This window comes from Ciconia boyciana, chromosome 4 (genome assembly GCF_034638445.1).
Source record: "Ciconia boyciana chromosome 4, ASM3463844v1, whole genome shotgun sequence".
Classification (NCBI taxonomy): domain Eukaryota; kingdom Metazoa; phylum Chordata; class Aves; order Ciconiiformes; family Ciconiidae; genus Ciconia; species Ciconia boyciana.
In genome coordinates, this window is record NC_132937.1 from 45,787,492 (window position 1) to 45,808,922 (window position 21,431).

The following is a 21,431-nucleotide window of genomic DNA, read 5'->3' on the forward strand; positions in this document are numbered from 1 at the left end:
TCTTGGGCAGGACTAGGTTGACCATCGTAAATCCATATCATAGCACTGAGAAGTACAGCCCACGTTATACATCATTATCCGTGCATGCCTGCACATTCACAGAGTTACTTGAGAAAGACACGACCCTGGTTTTGCAAACTTGGTTCTTTTCCAAAATGTAATATTATTTTCTGGCTGAATAAATTTCATTGTCTAAAAGGGAAGTTTTCAGATGAACTTTTTTAACTGCAGTTTTGGTGTAAACATTTTCAAGTGATTTGCCCAATCGTTATCAGTCACTTTTCTTTCAGGCTTTAAGCTTCCATTCATTTCTGACTAGAAGGGTGTCTCTTCTCTCTGCCGTTACTATCTTAACAGCATAATAGATATACTGTTTTAGTATTGTGCGATATTGTTTAACTGTGAACAAACAAGACAAGTTTTGTTTTTTTCAATTGTCTGAGAAAGTCTCTAAGTAAGTGCACGTATTTCCAAGCACATAGTTATTATTTCATTGCTTATTTCATCCTGTTTCAGTACTGATAGTTTAAAGATTATATTTCAACGTCAAGAATGTTATTTCAAATAAGCCTAATTTTTATTCTTTTAGCATTATATACTTATGCTAGGAAAATGAAACGGTAAGTATCAAGATCCCTTTTGCTTGGAGAAAACATCACAGATTCAAAAGTTACATAGAGTTATGTTGTCCTACTGATAAACATTCAGAATTAGGATTCATGGAAGGATAACAGCTCTTTGCATTTGTAAAAGCTGAACTTGAAAATGCATCCAATAATTCCAGTTATGGAGATCATGTTATTCCCAAAACAGCAGCAGCATCCATATAGCAGTTTCATCTTTTGTATCAATAATACATACAGAAATAATTTACGAAGTCCCTTAGCGAAGCTAATGCATTCTTTTGATACAGATGCAATTAGATTAGGAGAGGGTGGTTCTCATACTGCCTTGAAAGACAAAAGCTTGAAGAGAACAGAGGTGTCACAGATTAAAAGTATACCTAAACCAATATATTATATGCCTACATTTCAATTTTTCCTGTTAAATTATCAAACTAATGATAGGAATGAATGTTCTTGCTGCTGAACAGGTGATTTCCCCACTTCTTTTCACCAAAGAGGTATTGAGATGATCTATTAGAGATTATATTGTTTGAACATTCCATAGTAATATCCTATTTAGATGTATCTGTGATTGTTTATCATGCTAGTGCTGTTATCACTGTGACTACTGTTTAGCATTAGTATTTATGGCCAGGTATCAGGCTAAGAGGAGACATTAGCCTAATGCTTGACAGATCTGCAAATACCAGTCAGCATCTGAGTCACAGGGAGTTTTACTGTTGACAGGGGGTGGTGGAGTTGTTCTGTTGCAGGGATCTAATGTCCAATGTCAACGGTCCCAAGTACAGTACAAAATTCTTCCAAGAATAAGTCCCATTTCCTTTTAGAATTTGGTTTTCTTTTTATCATACACTTGAAAAAGTTGTTTGTAAATGTGACAGCGGTGTTACTCAGATTGTATTTCCAAACTGTTTATGCTAATGACAAATGTGATGGTTCAGATTGATGCTCTGGAGACCATTTTGCAGTCTGTCCTTGAAGCAAAACCTGGTCCAGAATTGGCTGAAGAAGTCAAGGAATTAGAGCAGAAGTCACAGTGCGCAGAATCAGAAGAAACAGAGCAGTCTAAAGCACCCGAGTACTACAGCCAATTCAAGGTAAGAGTTTCATTTATCTAAATATTCTAAGCTGTAGTAGATTTCCATAATATATACTAGAAAACATATACGCTGGCTTATTATGGCTAGTAGACTGACACCCCTTCAGTGCATCAGGAGTCCTACCTGGCATTTTTGAAACTGATGTCACCTTACATTTTCACTTCTTCAGACAGGAAGCAGCAGCCTACAAAGACATAAATGCTCAAGGCCACTTGTCTTTTGTCTGTCTGCTGGGATTTTATCTTCACTTTTCATACATCAAAATGATAAATCCAATCCTGTTTGCGAAAGTGGTACGTCATTAGAGATCCATTATCTGACCTTATGTGGGCTCTTGCTCATTAAAATAAATTGTAATAGGCATGAGACCATCCTGAATTTATTGTCCATTTGTGTATGTTATGATTAAGTAGGAATGTTGCATCCTATACTTTCAGCCTGGGGAATTAAGTAAGGCTGTTATCACCTCCCTTTTATCTTTAGGTCATCACACTGATGGTAACAAAGTGAAACACAAACAGTTGTTCATTAGGGCAGAGCTATATAATGAGTGCATTTTATTTGATCATCTCATAGCTGTATAACAAGCTCATTTTATTTTATCATCTCTGATTTGTGCTCTGGAAAAAATAAAATATCCCAGGTTGAAACTAATCTGGCTTATAGTTCCAGGAGCAGTACTCTTTCCATAGCCCATCAGTTTCCATTGTTGCTCTCACAACCTTGGATGGTTGTTCTGGATACAAATCGTTGCTCTTCTCAAGAAATTTCAAAAGTTAAAAGACTAGTTTCCTATGGTTTCACCTCACATACACACACTTTTCCTTTCTTTAATTTTTATTTACATAAATTATTTGCCACTGATCTTTAGATATTAAATTTGCTTTGTAGGGACCTAGAACTTTTTAATTAAAGTGTTTGGGAATCAGTGGGTGCTCAGCATGTGATAATTAATGCCTGGATGAATTACAGTGAATTAGGTAAACACAAGTGCCCTTTGAAGGAGGGAGTGAGACATTTTTATGAGTCTCTCATTGTCTATCCATTGTCTAGCCTTGAAGAAAATAATGCAGAGTGCTCAAAACAAGGCCTAAATGTCAAATTGGGGACAGACTAGTGCCACGAGGGTAGTTTTCTTCTCACCTCAACCTTTCCACAAGTCCCATAATTAACCCCAGTTCAGTCATTCCCTGGTGTGGCAGTGAGTGCCCTGACTTAGAGCCAACAAACTACAGTCCCAATGCTTAGCTCTAAGCTCTCACCAGAAAAGTCTGAATATAAGGAAGACATAGACCTCGTGAAGTCTAGGCATCCAGCAGTAATTTATATGTAAATAAGCCACAATTTCTGGTTGTTTGGATGAGAAAAGGAGCTCTCAAGTCAGAATGCCATTTCAGCTAAGCCTGAAAGAGCTGTCAGACTCTTCTCTCAAATCCATTAGGCCGGCACCAGCCAGTCTTCCCAGTTGAACCCCTGGACACCTGCGGCCGTAGTTCACAGGGCAGAGAAGTTCACTAGAAATCCATGCAAGTCTGAGGGAAGGTGGCAGCTCTGAAGCAACCTGGTGATGTTGGCATTTACAGCTGCTGTCCCAGTGCAGATCATCTACCACTCGTGTGATGTAACCCCAACACAGGATTCACATTTCTGCTACTGAAAACACTTTGGTTGTGCTTTGTCCAGCCCTGCATTAGACAGCATGTCCCAATCTTCCTTCTTGAGCTCAAAACCAATTGCTTCTGTCTCCTGCTTGCCTAGTTCTCTTTCACAAGTCATACACCTGGGTATGCAAGGAAAAGCATGCGGATTTGCCCCAGACATACAGTTCCTGTCTAGAACCGTAGCTTGTTCTGCATGGCTTTTATACACATACTTGGACTACATGTCTCATACCAACCTTCAGAACAGCCATTTGTGGAAGTACCTGAAAAAGCCATGGCAGCCTAACAGATATGATGTGTGAGAGGCAGCATGTCCTTCCCTTCCGTTAAAACAAACAGGACTTGAGGGCATTTGGTTCTTTCCAGATAAAGCCTTTAGAGCTGTAATTTAGACTGTCTGACACTGTCATTCATGTTGTAATTACCTATTTTCAGATCTCGTATGCTGAGGCTCACTACTCAGTACAGTGTTCCTCAGGCAATTCCTTCCATCTGTGTCAGTGATCAGTGGGCAAGCATTTCATTGCATAAAGGCTGGAAACACCCTCTCTAAAAGCAGTGCTCCTTCTCTAACTGTCTGCATGCAGAGCCTTGGGGACTGCTTATAAAAATCAATGATTTAGCCACTTAAGAATGTGCCCTTCTGCTACCTGCAGGACATAGAGCCTGGTGCTTTCGTAAATGAGTTTCACTAATGTATCACAGCAGAGCAGGGAAGGTTCCAGGAGTTCAGTGGTACCAGTAATGGCTAAGGAGAGAAGTCCTGCTAGTTTCCAGTTTGTTGCCTTTCTCTAGTTTAATTTCATACTGCTTAGGTTCAGTGCATAAACCCCCTTTTCAGCACATCCTTGGTAGTAGTTAGTAGGGAGAGTCTGAAGGATCTAAACCAGTTACGTTTAAACTGAATATCTAATCTGTAAACATGAGTATAGTTGTCAGGTTCCTTCCCCAGACCCAAGCTGTACAGTCTCTTCATGTTTCTCACTGATGCATTGTACACTTCCAGATATCTCAAACAAAATAGAGATGAATACACCTAAATATTACTGAGTTTGGTTTTAGTCCATTAGCTTCAAAGCCATTGGTTTTGTTTTCATTCTTTATCATAAAATCAAGAAACAGACAGAGCTGAATACCCAAGCCCCTCAGACCTTCATGCCTAGCGTTTTAAACCTTTTAACGTTTTAAACCTAAGTTCAAACCTTCAGGGGTCTGGCAAAACACAGCAAGCCCGCAGTTGTGTTGGCTAAGGCCAAGAGAAGTGAAGAGGCCTCAGAGGGGACATCATAGTTTCCTGTGTAAGAACGAGGCAGAGCCTCAATACAGGAGCTGAGGGGCAGTGCCTTTACAGACTATTGCCAGCGTGGGCTGCAGTAAGACGAACACTGTGGGCCAGCAGCACAGCACGTAAGCTTCCGATGATAACTGGAAGTGGAAGTCTGGATATCTGCATGGCTCCAGAATTGCCATTTTGTTTGGACGTGAATGATCCCCACATCTTCTTTCCATCATCCTGCAATGCAAAACAATAGGCTTTATTCAACAGGCCCAGGAAAGAAGCATCGATGTACCTTTCTTTAGGACACATACTTACTTTAAGCATTTCTGCAAGTGCTGGGCTCAGTAAAATGTTTTGTTTAAAAGAACAATCAGGAAAATGTGTTGCTATCTAATGAGTGAGCAAGGGGTAGAGAACCTGCCAGTGCCATGTCATCTTTCTCCCCCAGGAAACTCCTCCTTTGTTGTGTATCTGCACTTTTAGGGCAATTAATCAGACTGTTAGTGAGCCATCAGGCTAAAATTCCAGAAAGACAGAAATAGTATCACTGTATGATTCATCATCTTAAGTGAATTAACATTTTTATGCTGCATGAAATCTAGATAAGTAAAGCTCAAGAAAGAAATCCTGCACAAGTTTCTTACAGAGAAGCTCTGCTCTTAGTTTCAGCGTAGAATATCCCTGAAAAAATATCCCTTGCTTTAGCGCTGTTGCACAGTCTGTGCAAGCATAGTCAAGCCTCATAATCACAGTAACTGTTGGAAGAAAACTCATGGGAGTTACTTAGCATGCGGTTAGCAGGAGAGCATTTGAAGTGATGTGCATCTGTTGAGGGGGGAGCTAATGCAGGCAGTTTGGAGCAAATAATTCAATCAGTTTTGAGGTAAGACACAAACCCAAGGTGTTTAGATGATATTTATTTAGTTGACTGGTCATGACTGGTCAGCTAATCTTTGTTAATACCAGATAACTGAACTTGGAAAAATAAAGGGAATTTCACTGGTTAATGAAAACGAAACTTCATTGGTTTAGTTTTATTGCTCAAAAAAATTATTCTAGAGGTTAGCATTTCAAGAAGTGGTACCAGCTACCACAGTTGGAACACTTTGCTGGGATAAAATAGTTACCTGGCCTGTATAGCCCAGCTAATAGTTAGATTCAAACAGCGATGTATTAGTTGTTACAGTATTTTGTGGCTGATTATTTTGTGACTGACTGGCTCTCTCCTTCTCACTCCCCGCTAAATCCCTTTTTATGACAGGAGCTGTACTCTAAGCTGCATTCACTTGGCAAGGTTGAATCTGAAAGCCTGTTAACTCTGACCACCCAACTTGTCAAGGAAAAGCTGCCAGCATGTGAAGTGGAAGACATTGCAAAACATGAGCAGAAGCTAAAGAAGTGGGAGCAAGAACAAGCACTTCTCATTGAGAGAGAAAGAGAGTTGAGAGAAAAGGCTAAGCAGGAAATGGAAGCTAGGAAGCTAGCTAAAGCATCTGCTTAGTACTGGAACTCAAAAGACTCATAGTGGTATGCATTCCTCTGTCAGTGAACTGAAGTGCTCACCATTATTAATATTTCACTTCAATCCTGCTGAAAGTGTGACTATATGTGACTGCTATATGCAAATTAAACTTCTCCCATTTTGCCTGTTTCCTGAAGTAAAGCACATGTGGTTTAGAAATCTTCATCCTGTATATGACATATTTTCCTCCTACCATCAGCTAGGCAGGGGGTGGGATGGAGACAACACAAAGAAACAAAGGCATAAGAAGTAGCTTGCCTGTGATAAAAGGTGTCGAGGGTGGATGGAACAAAAGAAGAGGGAAGAATTTCAAACACAAGTTGTTTCAGTAGGGGTTTCTCACAGGAAAGAATGCCTTGGCTACTCTGAACTTCAGACACTAAGAGGATTAACGTATATTGATTGCTTTTTGTTCCCCCAGCCCATTCAGAAAATTCAGGCTACTACACATGGAGTTGGAAGCCTAACTTCAGACTGTTTTTAAAACTACTTTTAAAGAGTTTCAGCCTAGCGAGTTAGCACTTGTACAGGCACTCAGATGTGCGTTCCCTGTAAGGAAGTTAGACATTTCTGACTTTACTAGTGCTGCTCTGCTCCATTTTTAAGGTCAGTAGAGAAACATGCATAATCACCTCGGCACACACCAAGGAGCCTCATACTGCAGTGCAGTTTCCTTTTATATTCTGGGTGCTGTTTCATGGGGGTTTTGACCTAATTTCCTTCTTGTCTCAACTGTGTACATGGTCCCATGCCCCATTTTTCAGATTGGTAAAACAATGTAGCTATTCACACAGAGCACAAGGAGACGGCAAGGGAGGAAGGGATCGTAGTGCATTGGTTGTGGGACACATCAGCATCCATCCCTGCTTACATTCCCTGTCACCATTGAATCTCATGAGCTGCACCCAGCGACTTTATGCAGCTCATGGCAGGCCAAGTTCCTTGAGAACAGGGAGACCCTAGCAACAGCCCGGCTGTATTGCAGCTTGTTATGGCAACAACAGTGTTGTCTCACTGTGCTTTACCACAAGGCCTGATAAGCATTTCCAGTTTTATCATGCACCTGTCTAAAACTTACATCACAAACTCACTGTAAATCAAATGAGAACACACCGAAAATCTGTGAACTTGTTTTAAGTGTAGGAAAGCATCTTATCCACATACACCGAATACCTCTCTTATTCCCAGCAAACGCACTCGGAGCCTGATTGCTCTTTTACATCCAAGAAGTTGACAGTGAGGTCCTTCACCCCGACTTGTCAGGAAGTCCCATAGTTTCGTCCATACTGCAGTAAGAGAGTGCTGTCTCCAGGTAAGTGGATGATTTTGTGGCTTGGCCTAACTAAACCAGCAGTGGACTTTCTGAGGCAACTTTTCTCAAGTTTCCTGAAGTCTTTTTCCTCTTTGTTGGTCTAAGTGCTTTGTGATTACTAGGAGAAGGTAGGGAGCCTTAAGGGAGATAGGAGGCCAAACATACTCTTAAGAACAATTTCCTTAAAATTGGTGGCTTTAAAGAGGTCATCACTCCTAGTCCAGCTACAGAACAAAGTGTCCCTTCCCTGACCACATATTTCAGTTCTTCAGTATCGGAGCATGGGTTATACCTCCAGAGGTTCACAATCAGTCCTGCGTCCTGATTCCTTTCTCAGCTTCTCTCTGCAGACACCACCTCTCCCTCCTGGGATCTTCTCTACACCACCACAGTTTTAAAACCCTCCTTGCTGACACATGGCCTCAAGCCCCTGCAGCCGCTGATCCTGTTGCTTGTGAGACACTTTGGCTAGGCACTACCACATTTCTCCTTGTTTCTTGGCAGCACAAGGCGCCTGTTTCTGGCCCCACCTCCACCCTCCCTCACCCTGCTCGGCGGACACCCAGGCTGCTAATGCTAATTGAGGTCCAGCAAGCTGCCAGCTGCCATGCCCCCTGCTCTCACACAGCACGCTTCAGTTCCTCCACAACTAACCCCCCTTTCCATTTATTTAGGCTTAACTATTACAGCAATGGGAGGAAAAAATCTTCCTCTAAGCTCCAAGTAGCCTGTTAATGAATATTACAGGTTGCCTCCTTGTTTTACTCCAGGCACTGTGGGTTTGAATGCTCCGAGCCCAGACCAAAGCCTAAACTTAAACAGCATAGATACAACCTTTCTCTGCCTTCGCTCGAATCTCCTCCCATATACCCCTCTGCCCTTGGGAGGAGGGGGGTGGTCCCTGCCAAATGCTTTGCAGGCAGCAAAGCAGATTCCTGGGATGAAGGACACCAAACCCAAGACCTGCCGCAGAGGGTCCAAACCATTTGTGGCTTAAGGAACCCAAAGTTTTGCCAAGCCCTCTCATTTACCTGTCCCCTCGGTATCGCCCTGAGCGAGAAACCCCTTGTGATACTTCCACCAGCTGGGCCAGCTGCACACTGGGGCCCCTCTTCCCTCCCCCTCATGCCCCAGCTGAGTATGCCCAAGGTCCAGTAGCCTCCATCTTGCTTCTCCCCACCCCAGGGCTCACCACTGTCTCACTCAATAGCAACCCGCTTCTGCCAAACCAGTGTTTTCTCACCTAGCAAATCCTCACATTTCCCACAAGCCTACCTGCACCCTCTTGAATTCTCCAGCAATCCTCATCGCTGCTTCCCCTTTAACCTCACCCTTGATCCCCTTCAAGTTCCTCCCAGATCATCTCACATTTATTTCTTCCCGTTCTCCAAGGAGGCTGGCTATGTGTCTCTGCTCCGCGCTCCCATCTCAGACAGCAACATGCCCCCGCTCTGCAGACAGCAAGCCCGGGGTACCCACCGCTTGGGCACCCTGAGGTTTGAGGCCCCTGGACACAGCTCAGTCTCAAGAGGTTGGAAACATGAATTAGCAACTGAAGCTTGAGGGAGGGGAGGAAGGTACTATCCTCTTTGGTGCTCTCTCCTACCTGCTAGCTTTGAGCAAGGTCAACAGGGAGACAGACAAATGGTGAGATGGGGTAATTCACAGACCAGTGCTGTTCAGGCATGTGCTCGGCTTCCTAAGGGAGATGCGGACGGTAGCTGTGCACCACAAACAGCAGCATGAAAAATCAACAGAATAGCAACTGACTCAGCTTGACTCACCTGGTTTTCTCCTTCCCACTCCAGGAAAAGTAAGAGAGACTTTACTGTTCACCCCCTTGCATAAATCATGTTGCACACACAACCTGTTTTTCAGCTGCTTGCTGGATTACTCTTCAAAAGAAGTTTGAAGAACACTTGTAGCAACACCTAGGAGTGAAACTGTGCCCCAGGTAGTCAAAAGCTGTTCTGTCCGGATGCCTGCGGCTTTGTGTGCACTTCTGTGATAGCCATCACCCACCGTGATGCAGCTGGCTGCATTTAGAAGAGGGGCAGAGAAGTCATACCATACAGCAGCTTTTGATCTGTTGCGGCTTAAACGTGAGCTCTGATGCTAAGGGAAGAATGTGGATGTGTGTATATATGCATATATAAAAAAAAGAAAATACTTTTGTACTCTACAAACACAAAAATCTTCTAAGTTCATCCAGTCCTGCACTCTGGTACTCATTTGATGCGAGCTCAGAACCCAGTTAGCGCTTCCTCACTAGGACACTCTCAGGCTTTTTGAAATGTTGCTGCTCCTTGGTGCACTGTTTCAGACAGCTGCCTAGACCTTTCTGTATGTGGATGGGACTGGCAAAATATTTCCTGGAGGGGACAGACCAAAATCTTTCTTGGTATTAACACTATCTCCGTTTTTGGATCACCTCTCCTGGAAAAGTTCCTTCACATCCTGTTTTTGTTTGTGACTACAGCTGTGATTTTGATTAAAGCTATTGCAGTTCTTCCCTTGCCAGTATATTTCTAAATCACAGGAGTGCATCTTTCTTTGTGAAAAATTTTGAATAATTTCCCTACTCATTATCCTGGTGTCTGTATAGCTAAAGGCAGAGGAAAATCTCCTGGTGCTAGAAGCAATACATTTGCATGCACAGTCACTGAGCTATGCATGCAAACAAGGTGACCAGCAGCCTAAATAATACCTGCCTGCACTAACGCTTATGGTACAGCATTGCCAGACTTGCACATGCTAGACAGTGTTAACAGCTCTCCCGTATTTCCCCAGGTGTGGGAGAGAACCTTCTCTCAACAATACTAGCCAAAAGAAACAGAAACCAGTACAAATGCAAAGCCTGTTTGGTATGTTGGCATGAATTCAGCTGCTGTTAGGAGAAAAAAACCAGCACTTTAAAGGTTAAAGCTCTTCCTTTTAATTCAAAAAGCAGCTTCCCAATTCAAATCCATGGCAGACACCAAATACACTGCTGATTAGACAAAGCAAACATGTAACTCTTCCTCCCACAAGTGTCACTGGCAGAACACTTCCAGCGAAGCACTGAAGGTCATTATCCATTATTCACAAGAGGAAAATTACATATTTATTCCCTTGCAGCTCAAATAAATGTTGCCTGAAGCCTTGCACAGATGGGCCCTATTTATGGTAACACCCGACCTTGCCAAGATAAGGTTACTAGATGCTCTCAGACCCAGTCAGATGCTGTGTCCTGCACACAGCACTGGTATGGAGCCCCTTCCCACAGCTTCAAACACCTGCTCCCTCCCCCAGTGGCCTGTCCCAGCTGCTTGCCTGCCCATCTGAGGGCTTTCTGGTCACCCTAAAACTGTGGGACCAGGACGATGACCTACCCCAGCTGCAGATGAAGGTTGGCTGGTGCAAGGGGGTTTCTGACCTGAGCAGCCATCACTGTGCTGCTGAGACAGGCAGAAGACAACCCGGGGCACAGGTTAGCAAGTGTTCATTCTTCCCACACCTCCTTGGGAAGCTGGAGTCATAAGCTGGTACAAAAGGGAATTGCACCCTTGACGATGCAAGCTGTAGTCCACTGAACAGCATCTGATTCTGCAAGTACTGCTGCTGGTTTTGCTGGGGCTGTTTATGTAGAAACAACACCTGAACCTTGCAAAATGTATTTCTAGTGAGTATTTGAGCACATTTGTGGAAAGTAAAGTTAAATTCACCTTCCCAGAAATTTAATGATAGGAAATGTTGAGATGAGGACAAGGCTTGATTGCAGAAGAGAAACTACTGCTGACATAAGTGACAACCTGAACTTGGGACAGTGACTATTTCAAAGTAAAACTGTGGAGAATGAAGTATAGGTCAAGAATTAGTGACAAAACATTAATTCAAGAGTAACTTAAGATACTAAACATATGATAAAAAACTGTGCCATCTACTCTGGGTCAATCTCCCCATGGAAATATATATAACTTTCAGTAATCACAAAGTTGTCACTGAACTCAGCTAGCAATTGCATAGTACTAACTGTTGCTGCTCTTAAACCTTTCTGATAAACTCAAGTCCACTCAACCCATTCTAAATTCCAGATGCCCCAGGCACAGAAATAGCATTAGAGCTCCATTGACAATCACATTAGATATCGGGACAAAATTCAGCTTTCAATATATCTTGTTTATTGCAAATCCTGACAATTCCTCCCCTAAATGAATTGGGAAAGAAACTTTCAAGCCTGTTCTGGGCCTTACACATGGTAACTTGCTGCTATAATTACATCTTTAGAAACTGTAAACTCTTCCTGTAAATACTGACTTGCACTCGGGAGGGGTTCATATTAAGTATTTAAGTGGCAGTGGTTCAGTTTACCTTCAACTCTTTAAGCTAAGAGAGTACCACAGCTGGGCTGAGATAACATGAGGTTTATCAAAGCTCAGTCAAAATTAATTTCTGGACCTTAACAGCTATAGAGGGTGTAACCTCAGTGTATTTAGACATTGTTATGTATATTTAGCTTTGTTTGTATTAGGACGTAAGTTCCATCTATTTCACTTATCTTCTCTGTGTAATTCACAAGCACAGGTGATGGGCAGAGCTGCCGTATGACATGTAAATCATGGCATATGCAATTGTTTTGGCAGTGAAGCTGGCAGCAGATGCCAGTCAACCTCCACCCCGCCTTGCTGGCTATTCACACTGAGGCCAGTAATGCTGGACTTGTTGAACTGCAGAGAGGCAGCTACATCAAGTGGTAAGCATCCATGAGAACCAGCGAACAGAGCTCGTGCAGACTCGTACAGCGCCTGCTGATTTAGTTCTTTAGTTCTCCTCAGTATTTAATTTCTGGTGGAAATGATGCTGAGCCTGCAGTCAGAAAACAGCAAATCCCCTGGCAAGCTGAGAGCACTCGGCATTACTCAGCCTCTGGTGGTTTTGGGCTGAATCTGAAGAAAGCACATGCAGCACAACAGAGGACAATGCCCTGGGGATTTCATGCTAGTGTGGACTGGTCGTGTCTGTGGGAGATTAAAGTAGGGACCACAGTGGCAGGCAGTGGTCAAAAACTGTTCGCTGAGTGAGGGACATGGGCAATGCTCATGTAGCAGAAGTCCCATGTGCCCAGAGACACCCTCTAGGAAGCCAAGGAGCTTTGCTGCAATGCTGGGAATGAGCTGGATCTATGAGGTCTATTACTCAAGAGAGCCCTGGACACCTCTTTTCACCCCATCCTAGGAACCATGGAAAGCTACAATTTCCTCCCAACCACAGAACACTAGAAATCACTATTAAACAGTCTCCAGGTCTAGGATGCCACAAGACAGATCCCTCATTTCAGATAGACCAAAAAGGTCTGAGGGACTATCATTTTCCCATGCCATCTGAAAATACTTCATAAGCTGACTGAATTTGTTCATTAACCACACTAGTGGAAATAAAATTTCTCCTCCTCAGCAGCTGTTTTGAAGAAAGGAGCTTTCATTTGGCATCTGGAAGCATCAAACCAAACGCTACAGACCAGGCTGGCCTGCCCCTATCCACAGGTACCATGGGTAGTCCCACCTGTGCAAATCCAGAACTTCACCTGCAACTGCAGGTGAATAATTGGGGTTGAAGCCTGACCTCGTCTGCTTTGCACAATCATTTTAAGTAGCATCAGGTTACTCTACCACAACAGCTCAAAAAACCTTGATGTAGACATATGTAGGATTATACTTGAAATAATGTAAGATTTGCAGCAGTTGACTCCTTTCATCTGGTCTTTGTTTTGCTCTACTTTGCCATGCTCAGCCCAATTCAAGCCAAGCACAGTATTTCTTAATAACGTCATTAGAAGTTACAAATTAAACTTCGAATGTTGCAGACAGATAAGGGCCCACAGAAAAGACTGCTGTCTGAGGTGAAGGAGATCCCACAGGGCCACTGCTTCTCCTGGGAGCGAGCACCCCTTGCTCCCTGCTGCCCCAGCCTTTACCTGCTTTCATGTCATTACCATGTCTCCGAGCTAAAAAATGTAAGTGTTGACTGCTACACCTCGCCACGGCAGGCATTCCAGTGGCAAGCAAAACTACAAAGGCAGAAAGCCTGATCTTACAGTGTCCCTTTAACAGCAGTAGAGGAAAAGTCTGATTTTTATAAAGTAAAAAACTAAACTGAGAGCCCAGCTTCCCCAAATGCTCCATCCCCTCTCACAGGGTTACCAGGCAGCGGCTGTTGGGAAGGGTCCATGTCCACTGCGGACAAGCTGCGCACCCTTGTTAAACTGCAACAGCTTTGGAAAAGACCTCTTTTCCAAACCAGGGTGGGTTCAGTTTGATGTAACTTTATTGGGCGTCATCTCTGACACAGCTCCTTGAACGCGTACTTAGTGAAAATGAGGTGTTTTCTCATGCTGCTGAGGGATACAGAAATGAGAACAACAAAAAGAAGCCACGTCATGGTACATCACGGTAATGCTTTACGCCACAAGAGATAAAAGTAATCTTCCGCATTTATTTTCCAGTTTCTAAATAGAGTATGGTTCTTATCTAGCATTTAAATACTCATTAGCCTTTTGAGAAAAAACCCATATAGTAGGTAGTCATGATTGAAGGAAAGGGAAAACTTAAAAATACGTACATACACAAAGACAAGAAACATGTCAACACCACTTTACCACTTTTGTATTTTATTGTGGAACTGAGTTTGTTTCCTTTACATCAAATATCCTCAATGGACGAGGGGATATTGCACACAAATATCATAAAAGCACTACATATTACTTTCACTGGAAACTAATTTTCTACATTAGATATGACTGGATAGAATAGAAGTGATGCAGGATTATAGGACATAATACCATACACAGCTGCAGACTGACACAAACACCATTCAGAACAAGAGAGAGGAGGTGTGTGAGGTGCTTCTCAGCCAGCAACAAGACTGTTTCTTTCCATGGTTTGGAAGATAATGGCTGCATGCAAATATGTGAAAGCATATTTCCTCTTTTACAGTTGTGATTACAGCCCAGTCTTGAAGAGGTAGCTCCTGCCATCTGGAGCTCCTAGCTAGTCTAGTGCAGAGAAGCCACTTTTTTAATTCTTTTTTTTTTTTTCTTTCTACATTTTTATGCCATTGTTTTATTTAGTTACTTAGTTTTTTTAGTTTTTTTGTAAAGTCACAACAAACAGACTTTTTTTCTTTTTTTATTTTAAATAGCAAACATTTTTAAACCAGGTGAATAATATAATAGCATTCTAAGAAATGCTTACCCCTAGTTGCTTTTAGTGTTTTGTTCAATTATTAAGTGAAAAGATGAAAGCTTACAGTTTCTTTCAAGTGTAAACATTATACTTTTTCCTTTTCTAATAAATCCAGACCAACAAAATTACTATTTCTCTCAAAACATCATTACTGAGCAAGAACCTCTGGCGACAGTTGAACAAAGAGAAGCGTATGACAGAAATGTCCCAAATGCACAGTAAGCGCTCTTTGGAGCTGACTTGCTTGTGGTGGGAGGGATTGAAAATTCAATTAACAAATTGATTAAATCTTAGTAAATGAGTACCGGAACTCTCCTAAAATGCGTAAGCTATCATAGACAATTAAAAAAAAAAAACATTCATATACACAGTTATCTCCATTCACCACAGTATGTAAAGTAAGCAAAAAAAAAAATCAAAAGTGATTTCTACGAAAGATGGGGTGAAAATAGAGGTCAATAAAGTCAGGCCCACCACAGGACTTTGAAAAGGCATGCAAGAGAGGCCCTGTCCAAGTTCAGGAGTGGGGTGGGATCTCCAAAGTTAATTCTTCATTGAATTATATGAAGCAGTATAGTAATAGCATAACGATCATGACTGGGGATGCTGTTATGGGTAATACCATCATTTAAATGGAGTGTCCTTTACACTCAGATATTGAATCTTTATAATTAGAGTAATCAGTAACAAACCATGCTCCTAGAAATCTATGCTGATCAACAGCACTCATCGTTAATGTACACGGTACATTTGGATGACTGTTACACTAAACTAATTGTGTAGTACTAGGACTAGCACAGTTAGATTAGTTCCACAGGCAGGAAAGACATTAAGGGCAAGAGGAGCTAATGGAGGAGTTCATCGCTGTGTTGCACCCAGGTGCCATTGCCATTTGAAAGGGAATGGATGGAATAGGCATTACAATACCTCAGAATAGCCTGACCAGGGTTTCAGTATTCTTGTAGCAGCAAAAAAGTGAATGTACATTTTAAGATCAGCTGTAACTGTCTAATTATTATTATTTTAAAAGTAAAACAAATGCTTGAGCCATCACAAACTTGCTTGGGGAGACTTAAGGCTTGATTCCAATTTCATTTACAGTAGGATCAAATGACTGTAACTTCCCTGACTGTAGTGAAATTGCTCCTGATTCACAGGAGTAAGTGGCATAAGAGAGATTAGTCTCAGGACCACTGCTGTACTTAAAACAGATTTTCTACCAAAGCAGAGATACAAACCATTTCATATTGTCAGAAAATCAGAAAATCTGTTCCCACCCACTCAAAAAGTTTGAAATCTGACCTATATAACAAAGTAGACAAAGCAGAAAGAATTGTAGAAATAGTACAACTATTCTGCCAAACATTTTGCCTATAACTTTGTAGACTATGTGTTACAAAAGCAATTTTAAGTGAATGATTATAAGCCCAGCAAACATGCTTGTTTTCACAATACATTTCCATCTGCCTTTTGTGCCATAGTCATTCTGAGTTATTCTTAATGACTTAAAAGGCATAGCAATAAATAAAACTGCATTGCTAGAGATACCTAAAAAAAGAGAAGACATTAAAGATAAATCAAAACCCCCAACAACTGACAAACAGTAATTCACAGCATTAAATGGGCCTCAGGAGCCCACATCTAAAGGACCCTAAACCAGTATAAAAAAAACCCTCATAAAAATTAGGAGTGCAAACATATACCTATTAAACAAAAATATCCTAACAATGTAAAATTGAAATAAATTATAAGTAAAGAAAATAAAATGAGGTCATAGTTCACTACATTGTGAAACTTAAAACCAGCCATAATGGTGAATCATACAGACCAGCACATATCTCCATTCTGGAGGCCTTTACATCTTTAAATTCAGATTTGCAAACCTTCTACAACGTAACGAGATTTTTTTAATTGGGGTAAAACTTCTGAGACTAAAAAATCCAAACTGTCTTAAATCACAGAACAGTGATGCTGTTCCTCTGCAAGCACTCTAAAGAAGGAAAGGAAGTGGAAGAGGAAGGAGGAAAGGAGGGAGGAAAGGAAAGGAAGAGTAAAAGAAGAGTAAAAGAAGAGGCAGGGAAAGGAAGAGGAAAGGAAGAAGAAAGGAAGAGGAAGAGTAAAAGAAGAGGAAATGAGAGGAGGAAAGAGGAGGAAAGGAAAGAGGAGGAAAGGGAAGGGAAAAGGGAAGGGAAAAGGGAAAAGGGAACAGGGAAAAGGGAAAGGAGACTTATTTTAGCTTATTGCTTATTCTATCTTTTTTCAAGATCTTGTGAGGGTTGAGAATGTAGGTTACACCCTTGTAAGTATTAGGCAATCAACTTTTCAAATCCCATTTTCTGCCATCATCAATAGATTAATTTTACCACCAAGGGACCCTTCCACCCCCCCACCGCCCAAAAGGTATTGGCAGTTGACTATTTTCAATAAATTTTACCTCAATATCCATTCTCACTAGAACCTTAAACAACATTATTCATTTATCTTACAAAACTACTAAAAAAATTGCCTTCACCTTAAAAATTTTTCTTTGCATTTTCCTGTAAATGAAAGCGTTTGTTAAAAATTCATCTATTAAAAGTTCACGCAGCACTAAAAAAAAGGTTTCTGTACATTTGTTCCCATATTCACTCTTAAATTAAACAAATAAAATAAGGTACAACAAAGGAAGGTTGAATACTGTACAGGCTCGCAGGTAACCTTTTTCATCATTCTGAATGTTTCACTAAGTTTTGTAACTCTGATACTGGACACCACTTCAATCTTGCTTCCACAGTACGAAAGAAGCTTTCAAAAAAATGCTCATCTTGCCTTGTTGAGCTGTCCAGGTGCATCAATGAAGCATTCACATAACTAACATATGTAATTCGTAGCACCAAGCCGTTTGACCAGTCAGATAGGTTTCTAGTACCACACATGCACACTCACACTTCTTTACTGGTGTAACTATGATCCTACACAGATGTTTTATAAATCTGCTGTCTCAACATTAAAAAATAAATGCATCAAGTTTCTTTGTACATTCAAGTCACTTTCTAAGGCAAATTGTCTACTGTATGTACTCCTGACCACTTTGGTATTTTGCTTCAGTTAATTGACAGTGGACATGGGTGTTCAAGCATGTGGACTGGTCAGTTCTGGCTGGAGTGAGTGGACTTTCACTGGGAGCATGCCTTAGACCAACAATTCTGCATGTTGAAAGAAAGGTTTTAGACTTCTGGATGGGGTGCAGACTACGTGCATATTTGGCCTATGATTGTTATGGTATGTCAGTATGCAGAGTTCAAATTAAAGTAGAAAACTGCTGATGAGTTTAGGTTGTGCGTCCCTTCCTAGCCACATTCTGTTTCTTTTTATTTTTCCAGCTAACTTAATTCTGTAAAAAAAGGATCCCCCTTGCGATAGCTCAGATTGATACAAATTTAAAACTTTCTTTTCATGTGAGAGCATAAGCAGACTGCAGTAAGCGATACATCTATTGCCATGAGACTAATGCATATCTAATTATTTATTACTTTCTCCTCCTACCCCTCTCTCTCTTTCTCTCTCTTTGTGTTTCTTTAGAGGGCAAATGCCTCTACCTGGCAGAAGTCAGTTGGGGTTGCTAGTGCATGGTTTCCAAATGTTCAGCAGAGATGAAACTGGATCTGTATTTTCGCAGTAATTTGAACCCTACTATGGGAATACTGTTATTTCCCTTAGCAATCAGCAAAGACTGAAAAATATTAGTGACTTGCATCACTGTGACACAGTATAGCATTTGGCAGGTATATAGTTCAGCAGTTGAAATAGATGGGTTGAATTTTTAGAAAAGGTGTTTTCAAACTGAAGAATTTCTGGAAACAGTGTTTAATCTTGTGGTGCATGGTGTCGTTCTTACAGTTCAATCTTGCATGCGGGAAAAGATTCATCTTGCATAACAACAGTGCTGCTGCTTGCCAAAACCATGATGTTGAGGTCCTGCTGTTTCTCATGGGTCTCTTGGTACCATTCCCTCATCACTTCTGAGTCATGGGTTGGGATTAAGGTCACCTGCAACACAAAACAGGAGAAGTCCTGAGGAATGGACAACAGAAACAGCTGGTAAGAAAACCATCTTTGTAAGAAGCCCCAGCCAACAAGTATGTTTCCCTTTTGGAAAGAGAGGGTCTTTATGCAATAAATACTTGCATAAATGGATGGAAAAAAGGAAATAAATAAACGCGTAGGTAAGGTAAAATGACTGCAAAGAAACAGTTTATCAAAATAAAACCTTGGTTTTGTCAGGTGCTGAGATGCAGCTTTCCAGAGAAGTAGCAGTTCTGTAGTCTGCATGGATAGCTCTTCACATTATGGCCAAATATTTTGTTTACTTATTGATCATGATGGAAAAACACATGAAGTTTCCAAGTGTACGTGATTACCATATAAACCATGAAACATTCACTTTTCTTTCCTACTTACAAACTGCAACGTTTCCATCTTGGATCATATATGGTATAGTAACAAGATGAAACAGCCACATGGCCCTGTAAACCAGTTCCCAACTGTTTTATTCACCAAGAACAGGTCAGAAGGGCCAGAAATGGGGGAGAGGCTGAGTGTGGTGCAGCTCTGTGCTTAAGTTGGGTGTCCTCTCACACCATCAGTGAAACAAAGTGCCCAGCCTGGGGACCCCATTCCCCAGCAGCAGACGTCCACTCCAGAGGCACTCTGGCTTCCCATAGTTGCTTCCCAGAGAAGGTTAAATTTCCAGGTAGAGATATTAGTGAAGAGCCTACCTGCATGTTAGTCTCCCACTGCGCCTTGCCCTCCAGCAGGGAGTCCAGAACAGCCCTGCTTGGCTCCTCGGCTGCAGAATCGTTCCCGCTCACCACGTAGTAGGACGACCGCACCCTCTTGAAAAACTCAACGTCGACGTTCTTGCTATTGCTGTGGTTGGGAATGTACACCAGATCCAAATACACTGGAGGTCCTGGAGGCACTGCTGTAGATTTTGCCACCTTAGTATTCCCAGGTCCTTTGGAAATCAAACAACAGAAGAATATATCACAGGCTGTTTAAAAACATGCATTTATTAATTACTGTTATAACTGCTGAGGTGAGATGTGTCCAATTACCCTCCTACATCTAATGACATGTTCCAGCTTTGTTGTGTCCCAATTACAATTGTAATGGGAGGAAAAACCTGAATAACTGTAACTACATAATACAATAAAACTCACTACCACATAACCGAAAATTGACTGAACCTTTCCCAGTAATATATTACTATTATCCAACAATTACTACGCAGGGCTGTGATTAGTGAATTACCATTCAATAAATGGTGGTATTATTTTCCAGGTTAAGAAGTACAGCTTTTCGGAAGTCTCAGGTACGCATGATTATAAAACTTAGGGTCACACAGGGAGCCATGCAGGTTTGAAGCAGTCCCGAGATTTGGGGCATCAGCACATAGCAAGACATGGTAGCTGTTGATATGCTCAGATTGCCTTACAGGTGCATCAGGAAGCTACTACACGTGAGCAGAAAGAGTGTCAAAGAGGGACTTGGGAGGACAGAGAAACTTGTAAAGCAACTACTTCAGGGAACTGAGAACAGGTGTTTGTTTGCCTGCTGGACCCTTATCTGCACACCCAAATTAGCCACTTATCACAAAAAGTAGGGGGAAGCATGTTTTTGTTGCTGTACATCATATAGTACTTGTTCCAAGAAGAGCTTCAGTCAAAAAGAAGTTCAAAGTTTAAACACTCACATTAAAAATACTACCCAAAAATAAAGTGGCTTTTGCTACACACTGGATCATGGTTTGAACTGAAAATCAGGATTCAACGAGTAATTTTATCCAGGTGATCACCATTTATGTTCTATTAGTCTTCTCATGTTGTTATAGAGAATGAAGCTTGGTAAACAATTATCTGAGCAATACACTCTATTTAGGGTCACATACTGTAAGGCCAGCAAAGTCCATTACAGTTGTCTAGCATGTCCTGCCATTCATCCCAGGGCAATATGCCAAATAAGCATCATGATATGATAAGATTTCCTGAATTAGAGAGTTTTTACTATTGGTTATGTTACAAAATATTTTATCATCTTTTATCATAAAAAATCTGTCACATATCTTTCTGAATTGTGGATACCAACACTGGATAAAATATTAGACATTACATTTCACGCTTAAATGTCATTATCAAATAGAGCCTTGTCTTCTGCTCTAGTGTATACCTGAGAAGTATGCTTTAAGGAAGAAGAATCTCATATAGAGCTAAAGTGCTGGAGAAAGTACAGCATGAGGAACTATACTGCTGCTTTGAAATGCATCTACTGAGACATGCAAACAATGAACTAAGAAAGGAACAGTGGACCACTTAAAATGGGGAAGCTAAAGACAGTTGAATGCTGGTTTGTTTGTGCTGAATCCTAGACCTGCTCCTTGTCAAAAAGCTTTCAACAGAACATCAGTGCTGACAGCAGCATAATCAAAGTATCCCCCAAACACTCTCTAACAAGATCTGCTGGAAACAACAGATTAGTACAATGCCTCCTTCAGTAATCTAATTCATATTTTATTACTACTTAGAATACACAACAGTCATTCAAAATGACATTAACTTTCTGTATGTTTAGTCATTACTGACGGCATAAGACTTTAACCGGATTATGTGATGTACATGCTTAGTTCACTGAAAGTGCTCTTACTACTATTATAATTTTTTAAGATACTACTTT

The 21,431-nt window shown here is 41.3% G+C and overlaps 2 protein-coding genes across 4 annotated transcripts in view; one reads left to right on the forward strand and one right to left on the reverse strand.

Moving 5' to 3' along the window:
* MRPS27 (mitochondrial ribosomal protein S27) overlaps positions 1-6,349 on the forward strand; it is a 48,027-nt gene extending 41,678 nt beyond the window's left edge. Inside the window, exons 9-10 of one of the 3 annotated variants that reach the window (XM_072859281.1) lie at positions 1,568-1,723; positions 5,928-6,349. In XM_072859281.1, coding sequence (XP_072715382.1) covers positions 1,568-1,723; positions 5,928-6,167 — 396 coding nt within the window. In that variant the 3' untranslated portion in view covers positions 6,168-6,349. The remainder of the gene's footprint in view (positions 1-1,567; positions 1,724-5,927) is intronic. The other 2 variants (XM_072859279.1, XM_072859280.1) reach the window with 2 other exon arrangements.
* Positions 6,350-14,463: 8,114 nt separating this feature from the next.
* MAP1B (microtubule associated protein 1B) overlaps positions 14,464-21,431 on the reverse strand; it is a 77,255-nt gene continuing 70,287 nt past the window's right edge. Inside the window, exons 6-7 of the mRNA XM_072858655.1 lie at positions 19,478-19,716; positions 14,464-18,749 (exon numbers count right to left, since the gene is read on the reverse strand). Coding sequence (XP_072714756.1) covers positions 18,594-18,749; positions 19,478-19,716 — 395 coding nt within the window. The 3' untranslated portion in view covers positions 14,464-18,593. The remainder of the gene's footprint in view (positions 18,750-19,477; positions 19,717-21,431) is intronic.